Source organism: Pristiophorus japonicus, chromosome 1, assembly GCF_044704955.1.
Source record: "Pristiophorus japonicus isolate sPriJap1 chromosome 1, sPriJap1.hap1, whole genome shotgun sequence".
NCBI classification, from domain to species: Eukaryota; Metazoa; Chordata; class Chondrichthyes; family Pristiophoridae; genus Pristiophorus; species Pristiophorus japonicus.
In genome coordinates this window covers 438,991,676-439,017,788 of record NC_091977.1, presented here as the reverse complement: position 1 = coordinate 439,017,788, position 26,113 = coordinate 438,991,676, and the positions used below count along the sequence as shown (strand labels likewise).

The 26,113-nt window shown below is 42.7% G+C and overlaps 1 protein-coding gene across 7 annotated transcripts in view; it reads left to right on the top strand.

Moving 5' to 3' along the window:
* The window catches only part of trappc9 (trafficking protein particle complex subunit 9), a 1,402,808-nt gene that overhangs the window by 826,857 nt on the left and 549,838 nt on the right, over positions 1-26,113 (top strand). For all 7 annotated transcript variants that reach the window (XR_011595734.1, XM_070892854.1, XM_070892846.1 and 4 more), the window contains one exon: positions 18,651-18,741. Coding sequence is in view for 6 of the 7 variants with exons in the window: in XM_070892854.1 (XP_070748955.1) it covers positions 18,651-18,741 (91 nt within the window). In the remaining variant the exon portion in view is untranslated. The remainder of the gene's footprint in view (positions 1-18,650; positions 18,742-26,113) is intronic.

Genomic DNA, 26,113 nt, shown 5'->3' with positions numbered 1-26,113 from the left:
GGTCACTCAACCAGGAAACACCAGGACTGGTATGATGAGAATGATCAGGAGATCCAAGAGCTAAGAAATCGCAAGTGCAGAGCATTTCTGAGCCTTAAGCAACATCTCAACTCGGGAACAGCAAAGCAGCATTCCAGACCACTCAAGGCTGAGGTCCAACAAAAAACCCGGGACCTAAAGAACAGATGGTGGATGGGGAAAGCACAGGAGATACAGCAGTTGGCCGACAGCCATTATGTGCGAGGATTCTTCATCCCAGTCAAGGCCACCTACGGTCCAAACTCCCAAGGCCCCATCCCACTGTTGGCCAAGAACGGGGAAACACTCATCAAGGACACCGAGGTAGTCAGTTATGGAAAGGACAAGGATAGACCAGGAATAAAAGTCCCAAATTGGGGAAAAAGCAAACTTTGCTAAGTTGAGAAATGATTCAATGGCCACAGTGGATTGGAAACAGCTACTTGAAGGTAAATCAGTGTCGGAACGGTGGGAGGCATTCAATGAGGAGATCCGGAGGGCTCAGGCCAAACATGTGCCCTTAAAGAAAAAGGGTGGGAATAACAAATCCAGAGCCCCCTGCATGTCGAGATACTTAGAGGAGGATTAAGAAAAAAAGGGAAGCTTCTGTCATATACCAACGGCTAAATACTGCAGAATCTCTGGAGGAATATAGAAAGTTCAGAGGTGAAACTAAAAAGGATATTGGGAATGCTAAGAACGAGAATGAAAAATCAAGGAAAACCCAAAGATGTTTTATAAATATATTAAGAGCAAGAGGATAAGTAAAGAAAGGGTAGGGCCAATAAGATCATGAGGGTAATCTATGTGTGGAGGCAGAATATATGTGGGTATGGTTCTAAGTACATACTTTTCGTCTGTGTTCACAAAGGAAAAGGGCAATGGAGATACTGGTATCAATGAGGATTGTGAAATTCTGGATGAATTAATATAGTGAGAGAGGAGGTATTAAGGGGTTTAGCAGCTTTGAAAGTGGATAAGTCCCCAGGCCCGGATGAAATAGAAACAAAGAAAATAAGTGCAGGAGTAGGCCATTTGGCCCGTCGAGCCTGCACCGCCATTCAATAAGATCAAGGCTGATCATTCCCTCAGTACCCCTTTCCTGCTTTCTCTCCATACCCCTTGATCCCCTTAGCTGTAAGGGCCATATCTAACTTCCTTTTTGACACAAAGATGAGTGGGAAAGCGGGTTGTGTAGAGGACACAGAGAGGCTGCAAAGAGATTTAGATAGGTTAAGCGAATGGGCTAAGGTTTGGCAGATGGAATACAATGTCGGAAAGTGTGAGGTTATCCACCTTGGGGAAAAAAAACAGTAAAAGGGAATATTATTTGAATGGGGAGAAATTACAACATGCTGAGGTGCAGAGAGACCTGGGGGTCCTTGTGCATGAATCCCAAAAAGTTAGTTTGCTGGTGCAGCAGGTAATCAGGAAGGCGAATGGAATGTTGGCCTTCATTGCGAGAGGGATGGAGTACAAAAGCAGGGAGATCCTGCTGCAACTATATAGGGTATTGGTAAGGCTACACCTGGAGTACTGCGTGCAGTTTTGGTCATCGTACTTAAGGAAGGATATACTGGCTTTGGAGGGGGTACAGAGACGATTCACTAGGCTGATTTCGGAGATGAGGGGGTTACCTTATGATGATAGATTGAGTAGACTGGGTCTTTACTCGTTGGAGTTCAGAAGGATGAGGGGTGATCTTATAGAAACATTTAAAATAATGAAAGGGATAGACAAGATAGAGGCGGAGAAGGGGCACAGCCTCAAAATACGGGGGAGCCAATTTAAAACCGAGTTGAGAAGGAATTTCTTCTCCCAGAGGGTTGTGAATCTGTGGAATTCTCTGCCCAAGGAAGCAGTTGAGGCTAGCTCATTGAATGTATTCAAGTCACAGATAGATAGATTTTTAACCAATAAGGGAATTAAGGGTTACGGGGAGCGGGCGGGTAAGTGGAGCTGAGTCTACGGCCAGATCAGCCATGATCTTATTGAATGGTGCAGCAGGCTCGAGGGGCTTGATGGCCTACTCCTGTTCCTAATTCTTATGTTCTTATGTTCTCTTGAATATATCCAATGAACTGGCATCAATAACTCTCTGCGGCAGAGAATTCCACAGGTTAACAACTCTCTGAGTGAAGAAGTTTCTTCTCATCTCAGTCCTAAATGGCCTACCCCTTATCCTAAGACTATCCCATCTGGTTCTGGACTTCCCCAACATCAGGAACATTCTTCCTGCATCTAACCTGTCCAGTCCCGTCAGAATCTTATACATTTCTATGAGATCCCTCTCATCCTTCGAAACTCCAGTGAATAAAGGCCCAGTTGATCCAGTCTCTCCTCATATGACAGTCCAGCCATCCCTGGAATCAGTCTGGTGAACTTTTGCTGCACTCCCTCAATAGCAAGAACATCCTTCCTCAGATTAGGAGACCAAAACTGAACACAATATTCCATGTGAGGCCTCACCAAGGCCCTGTCCAACTGCAGTAAGACCTCCCTGCTCCTATACTCAAATGCCCGAGCTATGAAGGCCTTCGTCGCCAGCTGTACCTGCATGCCAACTTTCAATGACTGATGAACCATGACACCCAGGTCTCGTTGCACCTCCCCTTTTCCTAATCTATCGCCATTCAGATGATATTCTGCCTTCGTGTTTTTGCCCCCAAAATAGCTAACCTCACATTTATCCACATTATACTGCATCTGCCATGCATTTGCCCACTCACCTAACCTGTCCAAATCACCCTGCAGCCTCTTAGCGTCCTCCTCACAGCTCACACCGCCACCCAGTTTAGTGTCATCTGCAAACTTGGAGATATTACACTCAATTCCTTCATTAAATCATTGATGTATATTGTAAAAGAGCTGGGTTCCCAGCACTGAGCCCTGCGGCACTCCACTAGTCACTGCCTGCCATTCTGAAAAGGACCTGTTTATCCCAACTCTCTGCTTCCTGTCTGCCAACCAGTTTTCTATCCACGTCAGTACATTACCCCCAATACCATGCGCTTTGATTTTGCACACCAATCTCTTGTGCGGGACCTTGTCAAAAGCCTTTTGATAGTCCAAATACACCACATCCACTGGTTCTCCCTTGTCCACTCTGCTAGTTACATCCTCAAAAAATTCCAGAAAATTCGTCAAGCATGATTTCCCTTTCATAAATCCATGCTGACTTGGACCGATCCTGTCACTGCTTTCCAAATGTGCTGCCATTTCATCCTTAATGATTGATTCCAACATTTTCCCCACTACTGATGTCAGGCTAACCAGTCTATAATTACCCGTTTTCTCTCCCTCCTTTTTTTAAAAAGTAGTGTTCCAATAGCTACCCTTCAGTCCATAGGAACTGATCCAGAGTCGATAGACTGTTGGAAAATGATCACCAATGCATCCACGATTTCCAGGGCCACTTCCTTAAGTACTCTGGGATGCAGACTATCAGGCCCCGGGGATTTATCGGCCTTCAATCCCATCAATTTCCCTCACACAATTTCCTGCCTAATAAGGATATCCTTCAGTTCCTCCTTCTAACTAGACCCACTGTCCCTTAGTACATTTGGAAGGTTATTTGTATCTTCCTTCGTGAAGACAGAACCGAAGTAATTGTTCAATTGGTCTGCCACTTCTTTGTTCCCCATTATAAATTCACCTGAATCCAACTGCAACCAAGGCTGTTGAGCGAAGCAATAGAAGAAATACCAGAGGCCTTGACCATCATTTTCCAGTCCTCTGTGGATTCAGGCGTGGTGCTGGAGGACTGCTAATGTGATACCCTTGTTTAAGAAGGGAGAAAGGGATATGCTGAGCAATTACTGGCCTGTCCGCCTAACCTTAGTGGTGGGAAAATTATTGGAACATTCCTGAAGGGCAGGATAAATCTACATTTAGAAAGGCAAGGATTAATCGGGGACAGTCAGCATGGATTTTTTAAGGAAATATTGTGTTTGACTAACCTGATTGAATTTTTCGAGGAGGTAACCAGGAGGGTCGATGAGGGTAGTGCATATGATGTAGTGTATATGGACTTCAGCAAAGCTTTTGATAAGGTCCCACATGGCAGATTGGTCACGAAGGTAAAAGCCCATGGGATCCAGGACAAATTGGTAAGTTGGATCCAAAATTGGCTAAGAGGTAGGAAACAAAGGGTAATGGTTGCTGGATATTTTTGTGACTGGAATGATGTTTCCAGTGGGGTTCCGCAGGGCTCAGTACTTGGGTCCCTTGCTTTTTGTGGTATACATCAATGATCTAGATTTGAATACAGGGGGTATGATTAAGAAGTTTGCAGATGACACTAAAATGAGCTCTGGTTGATAATGAAGAGAAAAGGATCCCCTCGGAATGAGTGATCATAGCATGATTGAATTTCAAATTCAGATGGAGGGTGAGAAAGTTGGATCTCTAACTAACGTACTAAGCTTAAATAATGGAGACTATGAAGGTATGAGGGTAGAGTTGGGTAAAGTGCACTGGGAAAATAGATTGAAGTGTAGGATGGTTGATGAACAGTGGTGTACATTTAAGGAGATATTTCACAACTCTCAAGAAAAATATATTCCAGTGTGGAGGAAAGGGTGTAAGAGGAAAGATCGCCATTCGTGGCTAACTAAAGAAATAAAGGACGGTATCCAATTAAAAACAAGGGAATACAAAATGGCCAAAACTAATAGGAGGACAGAAGACTGAGAAGCTTTTAAAAGCCAGCAGAGAACGACTAAAAAAAAAAAATGATTAAGAAAGGGAAGATCGACTATGAAAGTAAGCTAGCATGAAATATAAAAACAGATAGCAAGAGTTTCTACAGTTATATAAAAAGGAAAAGAGTGGCTAAAGTAAATGTTGGTCCCTTAGAGGACGAGACCCGGAAATTAGTAATGGGGATTATGGAGATGGCAGAAACTCTGAACAAATATTTTTTATCAGTCTTTACGGTAGAGGACACTAACAAGATTCCAACAGTGGATAGTCAAGGGGCTATAGCGGGGGAAGAACTTAACACAAACACAATCACAATCACTATGGAGGTGGTACTCAGGAAGATAATGGGACCAAAGGCAGATAAATCCCCTGGACCTGATGGCTTGCATCCTAGGGTCTTAAGAGAAGTAACGGCAGGGATTTTGGATGCATTGGTTGTAATTTACCAAAATTCCTTGGATTCTGGGGAGGTCCCAGTGGATTGGAAAACTGCAAATGTAATGCCTCTATTGAAAAAAAGAGGCAGACAAAACACATGAAACTAGAGACCAGTTAGCCTAACGGCTGCGGTTGGGAAAATGTTGGAGTCCATTATTAAAGAAGCAGTAGCAGGACATTTAGAAAAGCAAAATTCAGTCAGACAGAGTCGGCATGGATTTATGAAGAGGACAAATTTGTTGGAGTTCTTTGAGGGTGTAGCGAATAGGGTGGATAAAGGGGAACCAGTGGATGTGGTGTATTTGGACTTCAGAAGGCATTTGACAAGGTGCCACATAAAAGGTTACTGCACAAGATTAAAGTTCACGGGGTTGGGGGTAATATATTAGCATGGATAGAGTATTGGCTAACTCACAGAGAACAGAGAGTCGGGATAAAAGGTTTATTCTCTGGTTTGCAACCAGTAACTAGCGGGGTGCCGCAGGGATCAGTTTTTATAGTTATATAAAAAGGAAGAGTGGCTAAAGTAAATGTTGGTCCCTTAGAGTACGAGACCCGGAAGTTAGTAATGGGGATCATGGAGATGGCGGAAACTCTGAACAAATATTTTTTATCAGTCTTTATGGTGGAGGACACTAACAATATTCCAACAGTGGATAGTCAAGGGGCTATCAAGGGACCCCAACTGTTTACAATCTATTTTAACAACTTGGAAAAAGAGACTGAATGTAACGTAGCCAAGTGTGCTGACGATACAAAGATGGGAGGAAAAGCAATGTGTGAGGAGGACACAGAAAATCTAGAAAAGGACATGGACAAGCTAAGTGAGTGGGCAAAAATTTAGCAGATGGAGTATAATGTTGAAACGTGAGAGGTCATGCACTTTGGCAGAAAAAATCAAAGTGCAAGTTCTTATTTAAATGGAGAAAGATTGCAAAATGCTGCAGTACAGCAGAACCTGGGGGTACTTGTGCATGAAACACAAAAGGACAGTATGCAGGTTCAGCAAGTGACCACGAAGGCCAATGGTATCTTGGCCTTTATTGCAAAGGGAATGGAGTATAAAAGCAGGGAAGTCTTGCTACAGCTATATAAGGTATTGGTGAGGCCACACCTGGAATACTGCGTGCAGTTTTGGTTTCCATATTTCCGAAAGGATATGCTTGCTTTGGAGGCAGTTCAGAGAAGGTTTACTAGATTGATTCCAGGTATGAGGGGGTTGACTTATGAGGAAAGGTTGAGTAGGTTGGGCCTCTATTCATTAAAATTCAGAAGAATGAGAGGTGATCTTATCGAACTGTATAAGATTATGAGGGGGCTTGACAAGGTGGGTGCAGAGAGGATGTTTCTACTGATGGGGGAGACTAGAACTAGAGGGCATACTCTTAGAATAAGGGGCTGCCCATTTAAAACAGAGATGAGGAGAAATTTCTTCACTGAGGGTTGGAAATCTGTCGTATTCGCTGCCTCAGAGAGCTGTAGAAGTTGGGACATTGAATAAATTTAAGACAGAAATAGACAGTTTCTTAAACGATATGGGGATAACAGGTTATGGGGAGCGGGCGGGGAAGTGGAGCTGAGTCCATGATCAGATCAGTCATGATCTTATTGAATGGCGGAGCAGGCTCGAGGGGACGTATGGCGTACTCCTGTTCCGATTTCTCATGTTCTTAGGAAAGTCATGGACTGCAGGAGGATATCAATCTATTGGTCAGGTGGGCAGAACAGTGGCAAATAGAATTGAATTTGAAGAAGTGTGAGGTAATGCACTTGGGGAGGGCGTATAAGGAAAGGATAGCATCATCATAGGCAGTCCCACAGAATCGAGGAAGACTTGCTTCCACTCGTAAAGTGAGTTATTTGGTGGCTGAACAGTCCAATACAAGAGCCACAGACTCTGTCACAAGTGGGACAGTCGTTGAGGGAAGGGGTGGGTGGGACTGGTTTGCCACGCGCTCTTTCCGCTGCTTGCGCTTGATTTCTGCATGCTCTCGGCGATGAGACTCGAGGTGCTCTGCGCCCTCCCAGATGCACTTCCTCCACTTCGGGTGGTCTTTGGCCAGGGACTCGCAGGTGTCAGTTGGGATGTCGCACTTTATCAGGGAGGCTTTGAGGGTGTCCTTGTAACCTTCCCGCTGCCCACCTTTGGCTTGTTTGCCGTGAAGGAGTTCAGAGTAGAGGGAGTCTCCTTTCTGGCATGCGAACTCTGTGGCCTGCCCACCGGAGCTGATCAAGTGTGGTCAGTGCTTCAATGCTGGGGATGTTGGCCTGGGCGAGGACACTAATGTTGGTGCGCCTGTCCTCCCAGGGGATTTGCAGGATCTTGCGGAGACATTGTTGCCGGTATTTCTCCAGTGACTTGAGGTGTCTACTGTACATGGTCCATGTCTCTGAGCCACACAGGAGGGCGGGTATTAGTGCAGCCCTGTCGACCATGAGCTTGGTGGCCGTTTTGAGGGCCTGGTTTTCAAACACTTTTTTCCTCAGGCGGCTGAAGGCTGCACTGGCACACTGGAGGCGGTGTTGGATCTCGTCATCAATGCCTGCGCTTGTTGATAGGAGGCTCCCGAGATATGGGAAGTGGTCCACGTTGTCCAGGGCCGCGCCGTGGATCTTGATGATTGTGGGGCAGTGCTATGCGGCGAGGACAGGCTGGTGATGGATACACACATTAAGACGTCTGCCACTTAGAAGTGTAGATGAACAAAGGGACCTTGGAGTGCTTGTCCACAGGTCCCTGAAAGTAGCAGGCCAGGTGGATAAGGTGGTTAAGACGACATACGGAATGCTTGCCTTAGCCAAGGCATAAAATTCAAGAGCAGGGAGGTTATGCTTAAATGGTATAATACACTGGTTAGGCCACTGCTGGAATACTGCGTGCTGTTCTAGTCACCGTATTATAGGAGGGATATGATTGCACTGGAGAGGGTGCAGAGAAGATTGCAAGGATGCTGCCTGGAATGGGGAATCTTAGCTTTGAGAACAGATTTGATAGGCTTGGTTTGTTCTTTTGGAACAGAGGAGGCTGAGGGGAGACCTCATTGAGGTGTATAAAATTTGAGGGGCCTGGATATAGTGGATAGCTAAGGCCTATTTCCCTTAGTGGAGGGGTCAATTACGAAGGGGCATATGTTTAAGGTGGTTGGTGGAAGGTTTAGAGGGGATTTGAGGGAAAGCTTCTTCACGCAGGGGGTTGTGGGGTTCTGGAACGCACTGCCTGGAATGGTGGTCGAGGCAGAAACGCTCACCACATTTAATTATTCCTCTGCAAAGTTTCTTGAAATGTTTTTCTACATTAAAGACACTATATAAATGGGGGTTGTTGTTACCTCGTTGTGAGGGTCAGTGATTTGAGACACTGGTCATGCTGCCACATTCATTCATCTAAAAATACTTTATAGATAGAGCAAGCATGATGCCATCTTCACTCACCCAAAGTGCATACATCAACATATTTTTTACTTTTTCAATCTGTGTATCAGGCATACCTAGCAACCATATTTGTTCTGTGTATTTCAGAATCCATGGCAGTCGGGTTACTTTGCACATTTTATTTCATATGCAGCAGTCTTAACAAAATGCTGTAAGTTGCTCCACATGATTAAACATGAGGACTTTGTTCATTGAGATATGAAATGAAAGAACATGTTGGGGATAAATGCTACTGCATTTTGACAGGTATTATAAAAATCTATTAAACTGACATTTGAATGAATTAGCTTTCCTATTTATTGTAATGGCAACCATGGTTCTATTTATAGTTTTTGAACACAGTGATTATGATTAACTTTAAAAAAAAAACTACTTGCCATCACAAGTTACATCTGTGATAGAAAGTACAGAAGGTATGCCTTGGAAATAGCGGATGCATTGACAGTCATTTTCCAACATTCCATTGATTCTGGATCAGTTCCTATGGAGTGGAGGGTAGCCAATGTAACCCCACTTTTTAAAAAAGGAGGGAGAGAGAAAACAGGGAATTATAGACCGGTCAGCCTGACCTCAGTAGTGGGTAAAATGATGGAATCAATTATTAAGGATGTCATAGCAGCGCATTTGGAAAGAGGTGACATGATAGGTCCAAATCAGCATGGATTTGTGAAAGGGAAATCATGCTTGACAAATCTTCTGGAATTTTCTGAGGATGTTTCCAGTAGAGTGGACAAGGGAGAACCAGTTGATGTGGTGTATTTGGACTTTCAGAAGGCTTTCGACAAGGTCCCACACAAGAGATTAATGTGCAAAGTTAAAGCACATGGGATTGCGGGTAGTGTGCTGACGTGGATTGAGAACTGGTTGTCAGACAGGAAGCAAAGAATAGGAGTTATTGGGTACTTTTCAGAATGGCAGGCAGTGACTAGTGGGGTACCGCAAGATTCTGTGCTGGGGCCCCAGCTGTTTACATTGTACATTAATGATTTAGACGAGGGGATTAAATGTAGTATCTCCAAATTTGCGGATGACACGAAGTTGGGTGGCAGTTTGAGCTGCGAGAAGGATGCTATGAGGCAGCAGAGTGACTTGGATAGGTTAGGTGAGTGGGCAAATGCATGGCAGATGAAGTATAATGTGGATAAATGTGAGGTTATCCACTTTGGTGGTTAAAAACAGAGAGACAGACTATTATCTGAATGGTGACAGATTAGGAAAAGGGGAGGTGCAACGAGACCTGGGTGTCATGATACATCAGTCATTGAAGGTTGGCATGCAGGTACAGCAGGCGGTTCAGAAAGCAAATGGCATGTTGGCCTTCATCGCGAGGGGTTTTGAGTACAGGGGCAGGGAGGTGGTGTTGCTGCAGTTGTACAGGGCCTTGGTGAGTCCACACCTGGAGTATTGTGTACAGTTTTGCTCTCCTACCTTGAGGAAGGACATTCTTGCTATTGAGGGAGTGCAGCGAAGGTTCACCAGACTGATTCCCGGGATGGCGGGACTGACCTATCAAGAAAGACTGGATCAACTGGGCTTGTATTCACTGGAGCAGAAGAATGAGAGGGGACCTCATAGAAACGTTTAAAATTCTGACGGGTTTCGACAGGTTGGATGCAGGAAGAATGTTCCCAATGTTGGGGAAGTCCAGAACCAGGGGTCACAGTCTGAGGATAAGGGGTAAGCCATTTAGGACCGAGATGAGGAGAAACTTCTTCACCCAGAGAGTGGTGAACCTGTGGAATTCTCTACCACAGAAAGTAGTTGAGGCCAATTCACTAAATATATTCAAAAGGGAGTTAGATGAAGTCCTTACTACTCGGGGGATCAAGGGTTATGGCGAGAAAGCAGGAAGGGGGTACTGAAGTTTCATGTTCAGCCATGAACTCATTGAATGGCGGTGCAGGCTAGAAGGGCTGAATGGCCTGCTCCTGCACCTATTTTCTATGTTTCTATGTTTCTATGCACCTGCTTTTACCAGGCGTGTTTTTTTAAGGACATTCATTGGGCAAGAGATGGACAAAGAGTGCAATCTCGCCCATGCGAATGTCCTTCTCCCGAAGATGTATTGGATCTGTCAAGCCAGAACTTGACAGATCGGAAAAAACGGCTTTTGCGGGGCCTCGACGGGTCCGTACGCAATCCGTACGGATTCAGCGAGGCTGGAATTTCAGGCCCAATAAGATTGAGAGAACCTGTAACACTGGATTGAAAATATATGACCAGTTTTTGGCCTTCCCATTACATCTCTCTCATCATTTGAAGCAACTTTATTGCTCTTGTCCTCAGAGATTTAGAGGACGATTTGTGGAACTTCTTGATGGTTCTGTGTTTGATGTATTTTTCTGGAATGTTTTGTCTGCCCAGTATCATTTTTTGTTGTATCTCATTTCAGCACTGCGTTCCATTGAAAGTTCTTTACTTTCTGTATAAAATCCATTTATTATGGTGTCCTTGACAGCTTTGAGAATGTTGAATTCCAGTATCCTCACCTTGGGCTAACAACTTCTGCCACTTCAAACCTTTTTTTTAAAAGGTTATCACAGGATCTGGGCAACACTGGGAAAGCCACATTTATTTCCACCCCTAGCTGCCCTGAAAAACTGGTGGGCCGTCTCCTTGAACTGCCGCATTCCTTGTATTGTGTAGCTCTCAGGTACTGTTCCCCTCTCCCTCAAATCTGCCGTCATCACCCCTCTCAAAAAAACAACCCTCGACCCCTCCGTCCTTGCAAACTACCACTCATCTCCAACCTCCCTTTCCTCTCCAAAGTCCTTGATCATGTTGTTGCCTCCCAAATCCGTGTCCATCTTTCCCACAATTCCATGTTTGAATTTCTCCCATCCGCCTGCCACATTACCGGAACAGCTCTCATCAAAGTCACAAATGATATCCTTTGTGATTGTGACACAGACAAACTATCTCTCCTCATCCTCCTTGTCTTGTCTGCCACCTTTGACCACTCTAACCTTCTCCAACGCCTCTCCACCGTCGTCCAGCTGGGTGGGACTGCACTTGCCTGGTTCCATTCTTATCTTATCTAATCGTAGCCAGAGAATCACCAGTAGCAGCTTATCTTCTCACATCATTACCTCTGGTGTTCCCCCAAAGATCTGTCCTTGACTTCTATTTCTCATCTACATGTTGCCCCTTGGTGACATCATCCAAAAACACAGTATCAGTTTCCACATGTATGCTGATGACACCCAGCTCTATATCTCACTGCCACTTCTCTTGAGTCTCTCAATTGTCAGACTGCTTGTCAGACATCCAGCTCTGAATGAGCAGAAATTTTCGCCAATTAAATATTGGGCTCACCGAAGCCATTATTTTCGGTCCCTGCCACAAACTCCGTTCCCTAGCCACTGTCCCCAACCTCTGTCTGAAGCTGAACCAGACTGTTCACAACCTTGGTGTCATATTTGACCCAAAATGAGCTTTTGACTACAAATCCACAGCATAACTAATACTGTCTATTTCCACCTTTGTAACATCGCCCGTCTCCGCCCTTGCCTCAGCTCATCTGCTGCTGAAGCCCTCATCCATGCCTTTGTTACCTCTAGACTTGACTATTCCAATGCAATCCTGGCTGGCCTCCCAGATTCTACCCTACGTAAATTAGAGGTGATCCAAAACTCGACTCCTGTGGCTGAACTTGCACCAAGTTCCGCTCACCCATCACCCCTGTGCACACTGACCTACATTGGCTCCCAGTTAAGCAACGCCTCGATTTCAAAATTCTCATCCTTGTTTTCAAATCCCTCCATGACGTCACCCCTCCCTATCTCTGTAATCTCCTCCAGCCCCACAACCCCCTCAGATGACTGCACTCCTCTAATTCTGCCCTCTTGAGCATCCCTGATTATAATCTCTCAACCATTGGTGGCCGTGCCTTCTGTTGCGTCGGCTCTCAGACAGGGAATTCCTTGCCTAAACCTCTCTACCTCTCTTTCCTCCTTCAAGACACTTCTTAAAACCTACATCTTTGACCAAGCTTTTGGTCACCTGCCCTAATTTTTCCTTATATGGCTTGGCGTCAAATTTTTTGTCTCATAATATTGCTGTGAAGCGCCTTGGGACGTTTCACTACATTAAAGGCGCTATATAAATACAATGGTTGTTGTTGCAACTGACCACTTCAGAGAGCACCAAGAATCAAGTACACATTGCATTAGTGGAGTCACACGTAGGCCAGTCCAGATAAGGGCAGTGGATTCCTTCCCTGAATGAACCAGTTTGGCTTTTTTGACAATCAAGCAGCTTTCATTATTAGTTTCCCTTGTGTTCCATTAAAGGCAGTCTTTTGGAATCGAGGAAGACTTGCTTCCACTCTTAGAATGAATCCTTAGGTGGCTGAACAGACAATACGAGAGCCACAATCCCTGCCACAGGTGGTATAGACAGTCATTGAGGGTAAGGGAGGGTGGGACAGGTATACTGCACGTTCTTTCCGCTGCCTGCACTTGTTTTCTGCATGCACTTGGCTATGAAACTCGAGGCGCTCAGCGCCCTCCTGGATGCACTTTCTCCACTTAAGGCGGTCTTTGGCCAGGGACTCCCAGGTGTTGGTGGGGTTGTTGCACTTTATCAGTGAGGCTTTGAGGGTGTCCTTGTAACGTTTCCTCTGCCCACCTTTGGCTCATTTGCCATAAAGGAGTTCCGGTAGAGCGCTTGCTTTGGGAGTCTCGTATCTGGCATGCGAACAATGTGACCTGCCCAACGGAGCTGATCAAGTGTGGTCAGTGCTTCAATGCTGGGGATGTTGGCCTGGACGAGGACACTAATGTTGGTGCGTCTGTCCTCCCAGGGGATTTGTAGGATCTTGCGGAGGCATCGTTGGTATTTCTCCAGCGACTTGAGGTGTCTACTGTACATGGTCCATGTCTCTGAGCCATACAGGAGGGTGGGTATTACTATCACCTGTAGACCATGAGCTTGGTGGTAGATTTGAGGGCCTTGTCTTCGAACACTCTTTTCCTCAGGCGGCCGAAGGCTGCACTGGTGCACTGGAGGCAGTGTTGAATCTCTGTTGTCAAGAGGCTCCCGAGGTATGGGAAATGGTCCATGTTGTCGAAGGCCGCGCCGTGGATCTTGATGACTGTGGGGGCACTGCTGTGCGGCAAGGACAGGCTGGTGGAGTACCTTTGTCTTACGGATGTTTAGCGTAAGGCCCATGCTTTCATATGCCTCAGTGAATACATCGACTATATCCTGGAGTTCAGCCTCAGAATGTGCGCAGATGCAGGCATCGTGGCATGGACGATGTACAGAAGACACCTCAAGTCACTGGAGATATGTCACTAACAATGCCTCCGCAAGATCCTGCAAATCCCCTGGAAGGACAGGCGCACCAACATCAGTGTCCTTGTCCAGGCTAACATCCCCAGCATGGAAGCGCTGACCACACTCGATCAGCTTCGCTGGACAGGCCACATAGTTCGCATGCCAGACACGAGACTCCCAAAGCAATTGCTCTATGCGGAACTCCTTCACGATAAACGAGCCAAAAGTGGGCAGCGGAAACGTTACAAGGACACCCTCAAAGTCTTCCTGATAAAGTGCATCATCACCACTGACACCTGGCCAAAGACTGCCCTCAGTGGAGAAAGTGCATCCGGGAGGCCGTTAAGCACTTAGAATCTCAACGCCGAGAGCATGCAGAGGTCGAGCGCAGGCAGCGGAAGGAGCGTGCGGCAAACCAGTCCCACCCACCCCTTCCCTCAACAACTGTCCTACCTCCTTCCCTTTCTCTGTTCCGTCTATGTGCCGCCTTCTCTCTCTTTCTCTCTCTTTCTTCCATCTGTGACTATAAACTTCCAGGAGATCAGTTTTAACCTATTTTTAGGGGTGGGCCTGATTCTGAATATTGACAAGACCTTTTGACCTATAGAGGTTCCCTAAAAACTTAATATCCAATAAGACTTCTAGTTCTTGTCTAGATTCTTGAAACAAAGACCGCCCTAAGGATGTCTTACGATTTTGGACACGTTATTGTTTATACCTTCTTGAAGTCGCTTTTCTGTAGAATTCCTTTAATCTCTCTCTCTCCCTATTCCCCTCAGGTATAATCAATACAAAGCCTTAGCCCTCTACTCTTTGAACTCTGAGGCCCAAACCAGAGCTTTGTCACCTCAACCGTTCTTTACAACATAGCAAACTGCCTGTGTATACATCAATTGCTGCAAACTTCCTTCGATTCAAAGCCTTTTCATACAAATTGTCTTAAGATGCATAAACAAACTGAAGCTTTTATTTGAAAACCACAGATAATTAACATTTCTAAGCATTTCTCTATCATTCTAAGCAGACACCTCGTCTCCAGTCCAAAACAACAATTTAAAGACAGCACTCGTATCAGTTTTATACATTTTTAGGCATCCTTAGTTTCTAACAACATGTCAAAATCGTTTTCAAGTTGGTCATTTAATCACATTCCTTTTTATAGCTTTTGTTGTACCATAGTTCTGTGCTGAGCTTCAGCTTTTTGGCTGAACTGACTGTTGAGACTAATTTTGTGAAATACCTAAAGCACTTTTGTTAGGCTTAAAACCATGAGTCATCATAGGCAGTCCCTCGAAACGAGGATGACTTGCTTTCATGCCGAAAAGCGGTGAGTCCACAAGTGTTTCAATGAAGGACCTAATATTCCAGATCCCGAACTACATCTTGAAGGGTGGCAGATGCCTCTGCTTGGATTTTTTTTAACGTGTGATGGCCATTACGTACCAGCCACCACACGGGCTTGACAGAGCCAGGTCTTGGTCCAGTGGCAAGGATCAACCAAGACGACTGGAGACCAGCTCTGCTGCACGGACCTAGTGCGCACACACATCGTGGTAGCGAATAACCTAATGCCTTGTTGCACAGTGAGAACACATTAAGTGGTAGTCAGCAAAAACCTTCAATTATTAACTGTTATTAAACAACAGGTAAGTACAAAAATAGTAGCTAGTGTCTCCTTAACGAGCAATTATATTATCAAAATGCAAAAAAAGCCCTTCAGCATTTAATAGTGTGCATCTGTTAGTATACTAGAAAGGACTGCTTTCAGATACCTGTGGTTAACATGATTGCTTTCCAGGTAGATAATTGTATGGAAAATTCCCAAAAGCAACATTAGCCAGAAATAAATTTTCTCCCTCTAGAGTCCACAGTGCTACGGTTAAGCTATTGATGGCATGCATTAACTGCTCAAATCCAGAGATAAATGTGATGTTATCGACCATGATCTATCAAACACCCGATAATCTAAATTGAAGTGCTGCTCTGAGGCAATTAACTGATCACCTGAAATTACCTCATCTATTCATAGCTGAATATTGTCTTCTGGTGATTGCTAATAACTAAACCCAATTATGGGATGAAGGGACCGAGTGTAACGCAGCCAAGTTGACTGACGATATAAAGATGGGAGGAAAAGCAACGTGTGAGGAGGACACAAAAAACCTGCAAAAGGACAGACAGGCTAAGTGAGTGGGCAAAAATTTGGCAGATGGAGTATAATGTTGGAAAGTGTGAGGTTATGCACTTTGGCAGAAAACATCAAAGAGCAAGTTATTATTTAAATGGAGAAAAATTGCAAAGTGCTGCAGTACAGCGGGACCTGGGGGTCCTTGTGCATGAAACAGAGATAGACAGTTTCTTAACCGATAAGGGAATAAGGGGTTATGGGGATTGGGCAGGGAAGTGGACCTGAGTCCATGATCAGATCAGCCATGTTCGTATTAAATGGTGGAGCAGGCTCGAGGGGCTGTATGATCTACTCCTGCTCCTATTTCTTATGCTCTTATTATATGATCACTGCAACATTCTGCAGGTACAGCAAGCAATCAGGAAGGCCAGTGGAATCTTGGCCTTTATTGCAAAGGGGATGGAGTATAAAAGCAGGGAAGTCTTGCTACAGTTATACAATATATTGGTGAGGCCACACCTGGAATACTGCGTACAGTTTTGGTTTCCATATTTACGAAAGGATATACTTGCTTTGGAGGCAGTTCAGAAGAAGGGTTCACTCGGTTGATTCCAGAGATGAGGGGGTTGACTTATGAGGAAAGGTTGTGTAGGTTGGGCCTCCACTCATTGGAATTCAGGAGAATGAAAGGTCATCTTATCGAAACGGATAAGATTATGAGGGGGCTTGACAAGGTGCATGCAGAGAGGATGTTTCCATTGATGGGGGAGACTAGAACTAGGGGGCATAATCTTAGAATAAGGGGCTGCCTATTTAAAACTGAGATGAGGAGGAATTTCTTCTCTGAGGGTTGTAAATTTGGAATTCGCTGCCTCAGAGCTATGGAAGCTGGATCATTGAATAAATGTAAGCCAGAGATAGACAGTTTCTTAACCGATGAGGGAATAAGGGGTTATGGGGAGCGGGCAGGGAAGTGGACCTGAGTCCATCATCAGATCAGCCATGTTCTTATTAGATGGTGAAGCAGGCTCAAGGGACCCTCTGGTCTACTCCTGCTCCTATTTCTTATGTTCTTATTATATGATCACTGCAACATTCTGATTGCAAAGAATTACTGTACACATGCACAAATATGAGTTCAGTGACCATTAGTTCTGATATAACACTGATAGATCATGTATTAAGAAACCCATTGGTTACTGTCAGCATAGATATTCTCATTGGTAATGTTCCAACTATATTAAAACTTAATATAGGAAAATTTGAGATTTAGGATGAAGGCATTTTGCAAGTTTAGGATCGGCGAGATGACTAACTTCATTTTTACATTATCAGGCTAATACAGAGTTAGTTTGGCACAAGTTGCAGAGGGTGAAAAAAGTCATGTCACCAAGATTGCTATTGTAGAAGTAGAATGCACAATGAGGGAATTACCCACTTGTGTTATGGGCAATATGAGATATGGGGGGGAAAATTGCGGTCGGAGGCTTCCTTTGTACGAATGCCTCTGACCCGGAAAAAATCTACGAAAGTACTTGTTGGTCCCGGAGGAAAGTAGGATTCTGGTCGGAGGCCTAGATTCGCTGCACAGCGCATAGGACGTACGTACATTCTGGAGTCACGTGGGCCTGGACCAATCACTATGCAGTATTCTCATTGATAAAAATGGGAACTCAGTTTGTATGAGTTCCCATTACTATCAATGAGAATAAACCCCTAAAACACTAAAATACAGCATAATAAATAAATAATACACCTCATATTTAAAATTAATTGAAATTAAATGTAATTAAATGTTTTAGAAAAAAACTCTTGACAGATCAGAAAAGCCAGATTTTGGCACATGCGCATTGCGCCCCGAAATCTGGCTTTTGCGAGGCCTCATGCTTCGCATGGACGTGGTGAGGCCAGAATTTTTGGCCCATAGTTTTGCAATGACTAAACCCTAATCTCTGAGCAAAAACCATTCTCTGTGTAATCAGCTCCACTTAAACATATATGCACCAGAGATAATAAATCCAAACTAATTTATCATTTTCATTTTAGAATTGCAGTGACATTTTTTAATATATTGTGGACCGTGGTTAAAAAAAATCAAAGTAATATATTTTGGAATAAAGTTGTTTAGTGCATTCAAAGCATTCTTCTTCCCATGTTTACCACTTTTCCCCCTTTAATGTTCTCCATAATGTGCAAGGGAACAAGGAGATGTTTAACCCATTCTCCTTTGCCAGCATTGCATTGTAACTGACTGTGTGAAGATGTATGTGATCATTTGTGTGGCTCTCCCTTTGATTGCTCCATACTGTGACAAATGTACCTTTATCTGTGGCATGTTTAAAATTAGAAATTCACTCTAGAGGAATCATATGTGCAAAGCCAGGTCCTATTACTATGATGTGCATTGTATTGCTACACCAACACGCCACTGGGCCAGTTGCAGACCTAAACAGCCAAAGTATTTAGTAACTATTGGATTTCATTTGCTGGAGTCACACTTTTTAAGAATTGGTTAATGAAACAGGATTTGGAAGAAAATCAATACTGCAATGTCAAAGGCAACTGTGTTAAGCCTACAAACACTGCAGTGGCAAATTTAAAAACATATAACATTTTATTCCAAAAGTTTGCATTTCCTTAACTTTTGTACCCGTCTCTTAATCGTGAAGGAGAAGCAAGTGTGGAAGGAGTTCTCAATCAACTGGTGCAGGAACATTTACAGCTAGCTCCTCTGCAGTGGGGTGAGTACCAAAAATGCAGGTTTGGGAAGCTCGAACTAACAGTGAATCTATTCGAGGAATCTAGAGGTTTTACAGTGAGAACAGTCAGAAATGATTCTGTTACTTATTGGTTTTTTAGTTGGTTGGTTTACATTTTAATCTCTGTTGGAGATGTTTTGCAACTCTAAGATCATTCGTTGAGGTAGGAACTGTTTTGGTGACATCAAACGTGCATTTGGTATTTGTCGTCTTTGGTTTCTCATAATGAAATGGCTAGAGCTAGTTGAGTGGTTGAATAGATGGTCTGTATTTGTAGGTTATTCTTGTTTTTCCTTTGGATAAAGAAATATGGACAAGCAGATTTGTCATCTAGCATGAGCCAATTTGTGCTTAAAATGTTGCATCTGAAACAGAATATTTGGTTTAAGAGTTCTTTTCCCAAACTCGGTAAGGGGTCCAGATGAAGTGAAAGTGATAAATATATGATTTGTAAACCTGGTTCACCAAAGTGTTAACAGTTGTATTGGAGTTAAGATTTCTCTATCTTGTTTATCCTGTTTTTAATCAAAATTAAGTTTTAGATCATAAGCTGGCAAACTTACCAAACACTAAAACTAACAGCTGTTGCTGATTACACTCCAAATTGACTTTGATTAGCCTGAGATTTATTATCCAAAATTGTGAAAATAAACAATTTTTAAGGGGCATTTTAGCTACTGATTGGCAAAGTATGTTTAGTGTGGATAAATATAAGGTAATCCATGTTGGTGTGCGGGTGGTTTTATTCTGAAATGAGTGAATATGAAATTAGTGCTTTCCTTGGTAAAAGAATGTGGGATTCTTAAAGATGTCTTAGCACTGTAAGATGGTAAAACTTTTACTTGATGATGAGTCTGTGAATCTTTTCAAATTGGCTTTTGATGATTTTCTGCCGTACATTGAAGGAAGGCGTACATTTAAATCTAGAGGAAAAATGAGGCAAGACGAGCTAAGGTTTAGAGACAGAAAATCCAAGGAAAATAATGCAAGAGAGCTGCCAGCAAAATCTAACAATTAGCTGGAATAAATCTGACAGGGCTCATGTTCTTTTGTGATATAATAGTATCACAATGCAGTGTTTATTGAAATAAATATTTTTAAACACTTGGTATTTTCAACAGTTTAAAACTTTTTATTAAATACATGAGTAGTATATTAACGATCAGTTACTGAAAGGAAAACTTGCGTGTTTGGAAGAGCAAAAGATTCACAGAGATTAACAAAAATCAGTCTGGTTATAGTTTTAAGCATTTATCAATGTCTTGCTTTTAGTACATTTTCAAATTATGTTGCAATGAAAAATGTAAATTTGGCTATTTGGTTTAGTTAAGAGTCAGTACTTTTGCATCATGTGGAATTGAAGAAATTCAGAACTAGTCTGATTGGAAATTCTAACCAAGAAAATGCAACGCAGCTGTTGGACTAAATATTGTAGTTGCTAATTGTTGAGTGTCATATGCATCTATACTTGAGTAGATAAATAATAGCAACAAACCATAGTTTGTCTCTCAATATTATAAAATATATCATACCATGGTTAATCTGTCGATCAACTGTATCTTCCAAGATAATACTGCTTTATATTTGATCATCGTTGTGTTGCCAGGTTGCTATTGAACTTTCTGTACCACACAAATTACCATTTGTTCGAAATAAGAACCATTCATTGCACTGAATACTTCACAGCATCAGTTAATAAAAGGTCAACGGAGACAAGATTGCTGTGTAGCAGTATCAAATAGTATTCTATTGCTGACCAGTCTGTAAAAAGTCCAGAAATGTATACAGAAATTTACCACTGTTGATAAAATACATTTTATTTTCTAAAAAAAAACACATTACATAAATGTAATGATGTTGAATGAAGTCTACTAATAACTGAAAGCAGGTACATGTTTGATTATAAAACCCACCTTGGAGTATTGCATTTAGTAATTAGCAATTGAACTATCAACCTACGAGTGAAAGCATTTGTTACATTAATTATATGTAGCATCTGAATATTGAGCAGAGTAATGGATAACATTAAAAGGGTGCATCATTCAGACAATTTGTTTTTGGTTTTATTGCAATGACCTCAACTGTACACATTGTACTAATAGCAACTAATTTCAGTTATTCTGTGACTGTACATTCATATTGTGCAATGAGTTTGTTGCTTTGGATATGACTGAAGTGTTTTTTAAGGCCACAAATACATATTGGTGAGTTTTTTGGACAGGCTTGGATCCTGCAACAACCTGAACTGCTGAGCTATCATATTAAACTTTTACAACGAGCAAGCATATTTGTTATATTTTTATGAGTTTCAATAAAAACTAATGTATTTGTAAGATCACTAGCTCATGTCAGTTCGATCAACTCATTGTAAGCTCGTTTGACAAATATGACCAGAGTTGTGGTGTCGCAGTGAGGTAGGACATGGTTTCATAACTGTGTTCTAGTACTGAGTTACGAAGCATTTTTATGCCATTGTGGAGAGACATCAAGCAAATGGCAGGTACTTCCTCAGAGAAAAGAAAAATTACAGTTTGGATGACGCTAGGCTGGCTATAGAGCAGAATGGGTAGAAGTAGCTTGTGTTCGGGTTCAAATAATGTTTACAAAACCACTCAAGCAGATTCATGATATCTGAATTCTTGTCATTAAACATTCTAGTAAATGCTGCATCATAAATTCTCTTGTAATTCACTATTCAAAAATATCTGCCAATATTTCAAAAATATTATTCTGTGAATTAATAATGATGAAATGTATATTTTCTGAAGCTCTTCCATCATGTGGCCTTTCAAAAAGAATTGAAAACCATGCGATCAACTCAATCATAAAATTCAGGCAATTGCAGAGAGTAACTTATCTCTGGTCTATTCGACTGCAACCAATATGGTGGGTATATTGTGTTTAATCAGAGATGAGAGCAGAATATAACACACTAGTTATAGAACAAAAACATACGACTGTGACAAGTAGCTGGTACTGGCCCCGATCGAACAGATGACTGGCATGCGCAAAGAGCTCTTTTCTCTCTTTTCTTGAACTCCCCAAGAGTGTTAGACCGAAGTCAATATAGATCCACTCTCGGGAGCTATCCACTCCACTGTCTGCCCTGGAGGCTTTTCAGGTCTTTCTTTTATACTCTTTTTTTTTAGGGGTGGACCTGGGTTAGAATATGCTGAGGACTGTTTTCCCCTTATCTCAGCCAGCCCTGTCCACCCAAGTTTGGAGTCGGACATACCATTCTCGGCCTTCAGATTGTTCATAGCTGCTTTTTATCAGTTATTTATGTTCAAAATTGTTCATGCAGCTTAGCTATGCAACAAACTATTTCATTCCACTATCAGACTATTGTACCATGGAATTAATCATTAAATTCCCAAAGATGCCTTTTATTCTCTTCTCACACATCGGTTAACTTGCGCATCTTAGCAAGCAATTTTGTTAAACAAAGTCAAAATCCTAACATCATTAAAATCCCAGTCTCCCCGGGTCTGTACAGAGTGTGTACGGACCCAGGAAGGCATCGCAAAAGTCGGTTTTCAGCTTGACAGAGCCTCGGAGGGGGTAAAAAGACACTCCCAAGGCAGAGATTGCGCTATTTGCCCATCTCTTGCCCTGCGCATGTCCTTAAAACTCTTGCGCCTGGTAAAAGCAGGCGCCTAGCCTACTTTTACCAGCGTAAGAGTTTTAAAACATACAAAAACATATAAAAATAAAATTAAAAAAACACCTTTTAATGTTAAAAACCCTGCCCACTAAGTTAAGTTTATTTTAAACCACAATTAAAACTTTCTTTTAAAAATCGGCAAATTTTTTTTTTCAAAAACATTTGTATCAACTTTAATTTCTATAATGTATTTATGTGAGGTATTTAAAAAAAATAATTTATGTAGCGTTTGGGCGTGTTTCACATTCATAGAAATAGGAGTTTCAGACTTACAAAACTCCTATTACTATGAATGAGAAAATACTTTACCGTGATTGGGTGTCCAGGCCCACGTAACTCCTATGTGAACGCGCTCCGTTGCACAAGAAGAGGCGGCCTCAGGACCGGGATCTCTGGTGGGCGCAGCAGGAAAAGATAGGTACAGATCTTTATAGCCATTTTCTGGCGAGCGCCCGGGATTTCAGGGCCATTATGGTTATTAGCGGTAATGGAAGAAACATAGGCATTGGGCCTTGGTTGGCCAAATTAAAGATCGTGTCAGCAGCCTTCCTAGCACATTAGGCTGGTCATATGTGGCTACCACAGTGTAGAATGTCATAACATCTGTACAGAATCAAAAACATTGGCAAATTTTAAGGATCAATCCAGCTACTCTAATACTAGTCTGAAGACGTTTTTATTTCAAGCTCTGTTTAGACAATTATATTACAGTATTATTCGCATCACAATTTCATTCTCATAACCATATACATTTTAGCTATCCCTAATTTCTAACAAAATAAATGGGTCAGTCAATATTTGGAGAGAGAAAAGACGAGTTAATGTTTTGGGTGTATACCTTTCATCAGAACTGAAAACAAAAAACAAAGCAAAGATTTTATTAAGGTTGGAAACAACAGAGTTAAAGAAGAGGAGGAAAACAGCACACTTCAATCATAAGGGATAATGAATGGATTTTATGACTTTCAAACTTCCTCTTTTATCGACGCAAGTTATACAAACTCTCTGTTCTGTGGTCTAGACAGACAAATTGGAGATCTGGTGCTTACACACGTGCGCAAAGCTCTCTTTACTGATATCCAAATGCTGGTTAAGTTTAAAAGGTGGCAATAGTCATCTCTTTGCCAATATTAAACATTTTAAAATAAATCACCTGGTAACTTTAAAAATTTGATTTGCTCCAGTTGTGGTTAGACTGCAAGTAATGTGAATTTGAAGCAACAGTTGTCAGATTGTGATGTGGCCGCGATCTCCTTTCTAGTGATAGTAAATATTGGGCAGAATCTTGCTCTCCGTGATGAACGAATGGTGACAGCCGTTCATTACACTTGCATTTACCCACAAACTTTGAGGTTATACACTGGAGCATACTGCAGTTAGAAAGCCACTTCAGCGCAGCACTGCACCCTCTACAGGGGATTAGGGACCTGTGTGAACAGGGCAAGCAACTGTGTATTTCCTTGATCAAGAACATAAGAAATAGGAGCAGGGGTAGGCCATTTGGCCCTTCGCGTCTGCTCCGCCATTCAATAAGATCATGGCTGACCTGATCGTGGATTCATGTCCACTTCCCTGCCCATAATCCTTGATACCCTTATCTTTCAAAAATCTGTCTATCTCTACATTAAATATATTCAATGACCCAGCCTCCACAGCTCTCTGGGGTGGAGAATTCCAAAGATTCACGACCCTCTGAGAGAAGAAATTCTTCCTCATTTCCATTTTAAATGGGCGACCCCTTATTTTGAGACTATGTCCCCTAGTTCTAGATTCCCCACGATTGGAAATATCCTATCCGCATCGACCCTGTCAAGCCCCCTCAGAATCTTAAACGTTTCAATAAGATCATCTCTCATTCTTCTAAACTCCAATGATTATAGGCCCAACCTGCTCAACCTTTCTTCATAAGACAACCCCTTCATCTCAGAAATCAACCTCGTGAACCTTCTCTGAACTGCCTCCAATGCAAGTATGTTCCTCCTTAAATACGAAGACCAATACTTTATGCAGTACTCCAGGTGTGGTCTCACCAAGTCCCTGTACAGTTGTAGCAGGACTTCCCTATTTTTATACTCCATCCCCTTTGCAATAAAGGCCAACATTCCATTTGCTTTCCTAATTACTTGCTGTACCTGCATGCTAACTTTTTGAGTTTCAGGTACAAGAACCCCCAGATCCCCCTCTCCCACAGCACTTTGTAATCTCTCCCCATTTAAATAATAATTTGCTTTTTTATTTTTCCTACTAAAGTGGATAACATCACATTTTCCCACATTATAGTCCATCTGCCAAATGTTTGCCCACTCACTTAGCCTGTCTATATCCCTCTGCAGATTAGAAACATAGAAACATAGAAAATAGGTGCAGGAGTCGACCTGCGAGCCTGCACCACCATTCAATAAGATCATGGCTGATCATTCCTTCTGTACCCCTTTCCTGCTTTCTCTCCATACCCCTTGATCCCTTTAGCCGTAAGAGCCATATCTAACTCCCTCTTGAATATATCCAGTGAACTGGCATCAACGACTCTCTGCGGCAGGGAATTCCACAGGTTAACAACTCTTTGAGTGAAGAAGTTTCTCCTCATCTCAGTCCTAAACGGCCTGCCCCTTATCCTAAGACTGTGTCCCCTGGTTCTGGATTTCCCCAACATTGGGAACATTCTTCCCGCATCTAGCCTGTCCAGTCCAGTCAGAATCTTATATGTTTCTATGAGATCCCCTCTCATCCTTCTAAACTCCAGTGAATAAAGGCCCAGTTGATCAGTCTCTCCTCATATGTCAGTCCAGTCATCTCTGGAATCAGTCTGGTGAACCTTTGCTGTACTCCCTCAATAGCCAGAACGTCCTTCCTCAGATTAGGAGACCAAAACTGAACACAATATTCCAGGTAGGGCCCTCACTAAGGCCCTGTATAACTGCAGTAAGACCTCCCTGCTCCTATACTCAAATCCCCTTGCTATGAAGGCCAACATGCCATTTGCCGCCTTCACCGCCTGCAGTACCTGCAAGCCACTTTTCAAAGACTGCCTTTATGTCTGCCTTTATGAGCTGGCATATCTCTGTGACCACCTCTTTTTGAAAGCGCAGTTTTCTAATGCACTGTGCCTGAGTCAGGTGAAGGTATGAGTAATGTTCCCTGTAAACTTATTGGGGGTAAGGCCTGCTCCCCATAAGTCTGCGGCCTCTTTGATTATGCTGATAATGCTGTCGATAAGCAGTCACCAGATATGGCTCAGATAGACTAGCCCCCATTCATAAAATGTCCTTAAAAACGAATTGTAAACTCACTAAGCTCTAAACGCAGCCTTCTCTCCAAAACCTTTAACTCAGCTCTATTTTCCAAATTTGTGTCATTATCGCCGATTTCGATCCGACTCGACCAGGTAAGACCAGCTTTGTCAGTTCGGTATTGATCACTGTCCTTAAAAATGTCGTTATTGGCCAAATTCACAAAAACGGCAATATCGACACCCAAAAACGGTTTGTAAAAATGGTGGTTGTTTTTTTAATGATGGCATTAAACAATTGGCCAAATTTGAAAAATGTCCTTAAATTTTTTTTACGACCAAAAGAATATTTTAACGCGAAAGTGGCGTTAAAACGTGCATTAGGCTGGCTGATTTCTAGCCCTTTGAGTTTAATTATTAAGCTTGTGCTCTCATCAATTTAGTTAGTTTCCTCTTTGTAG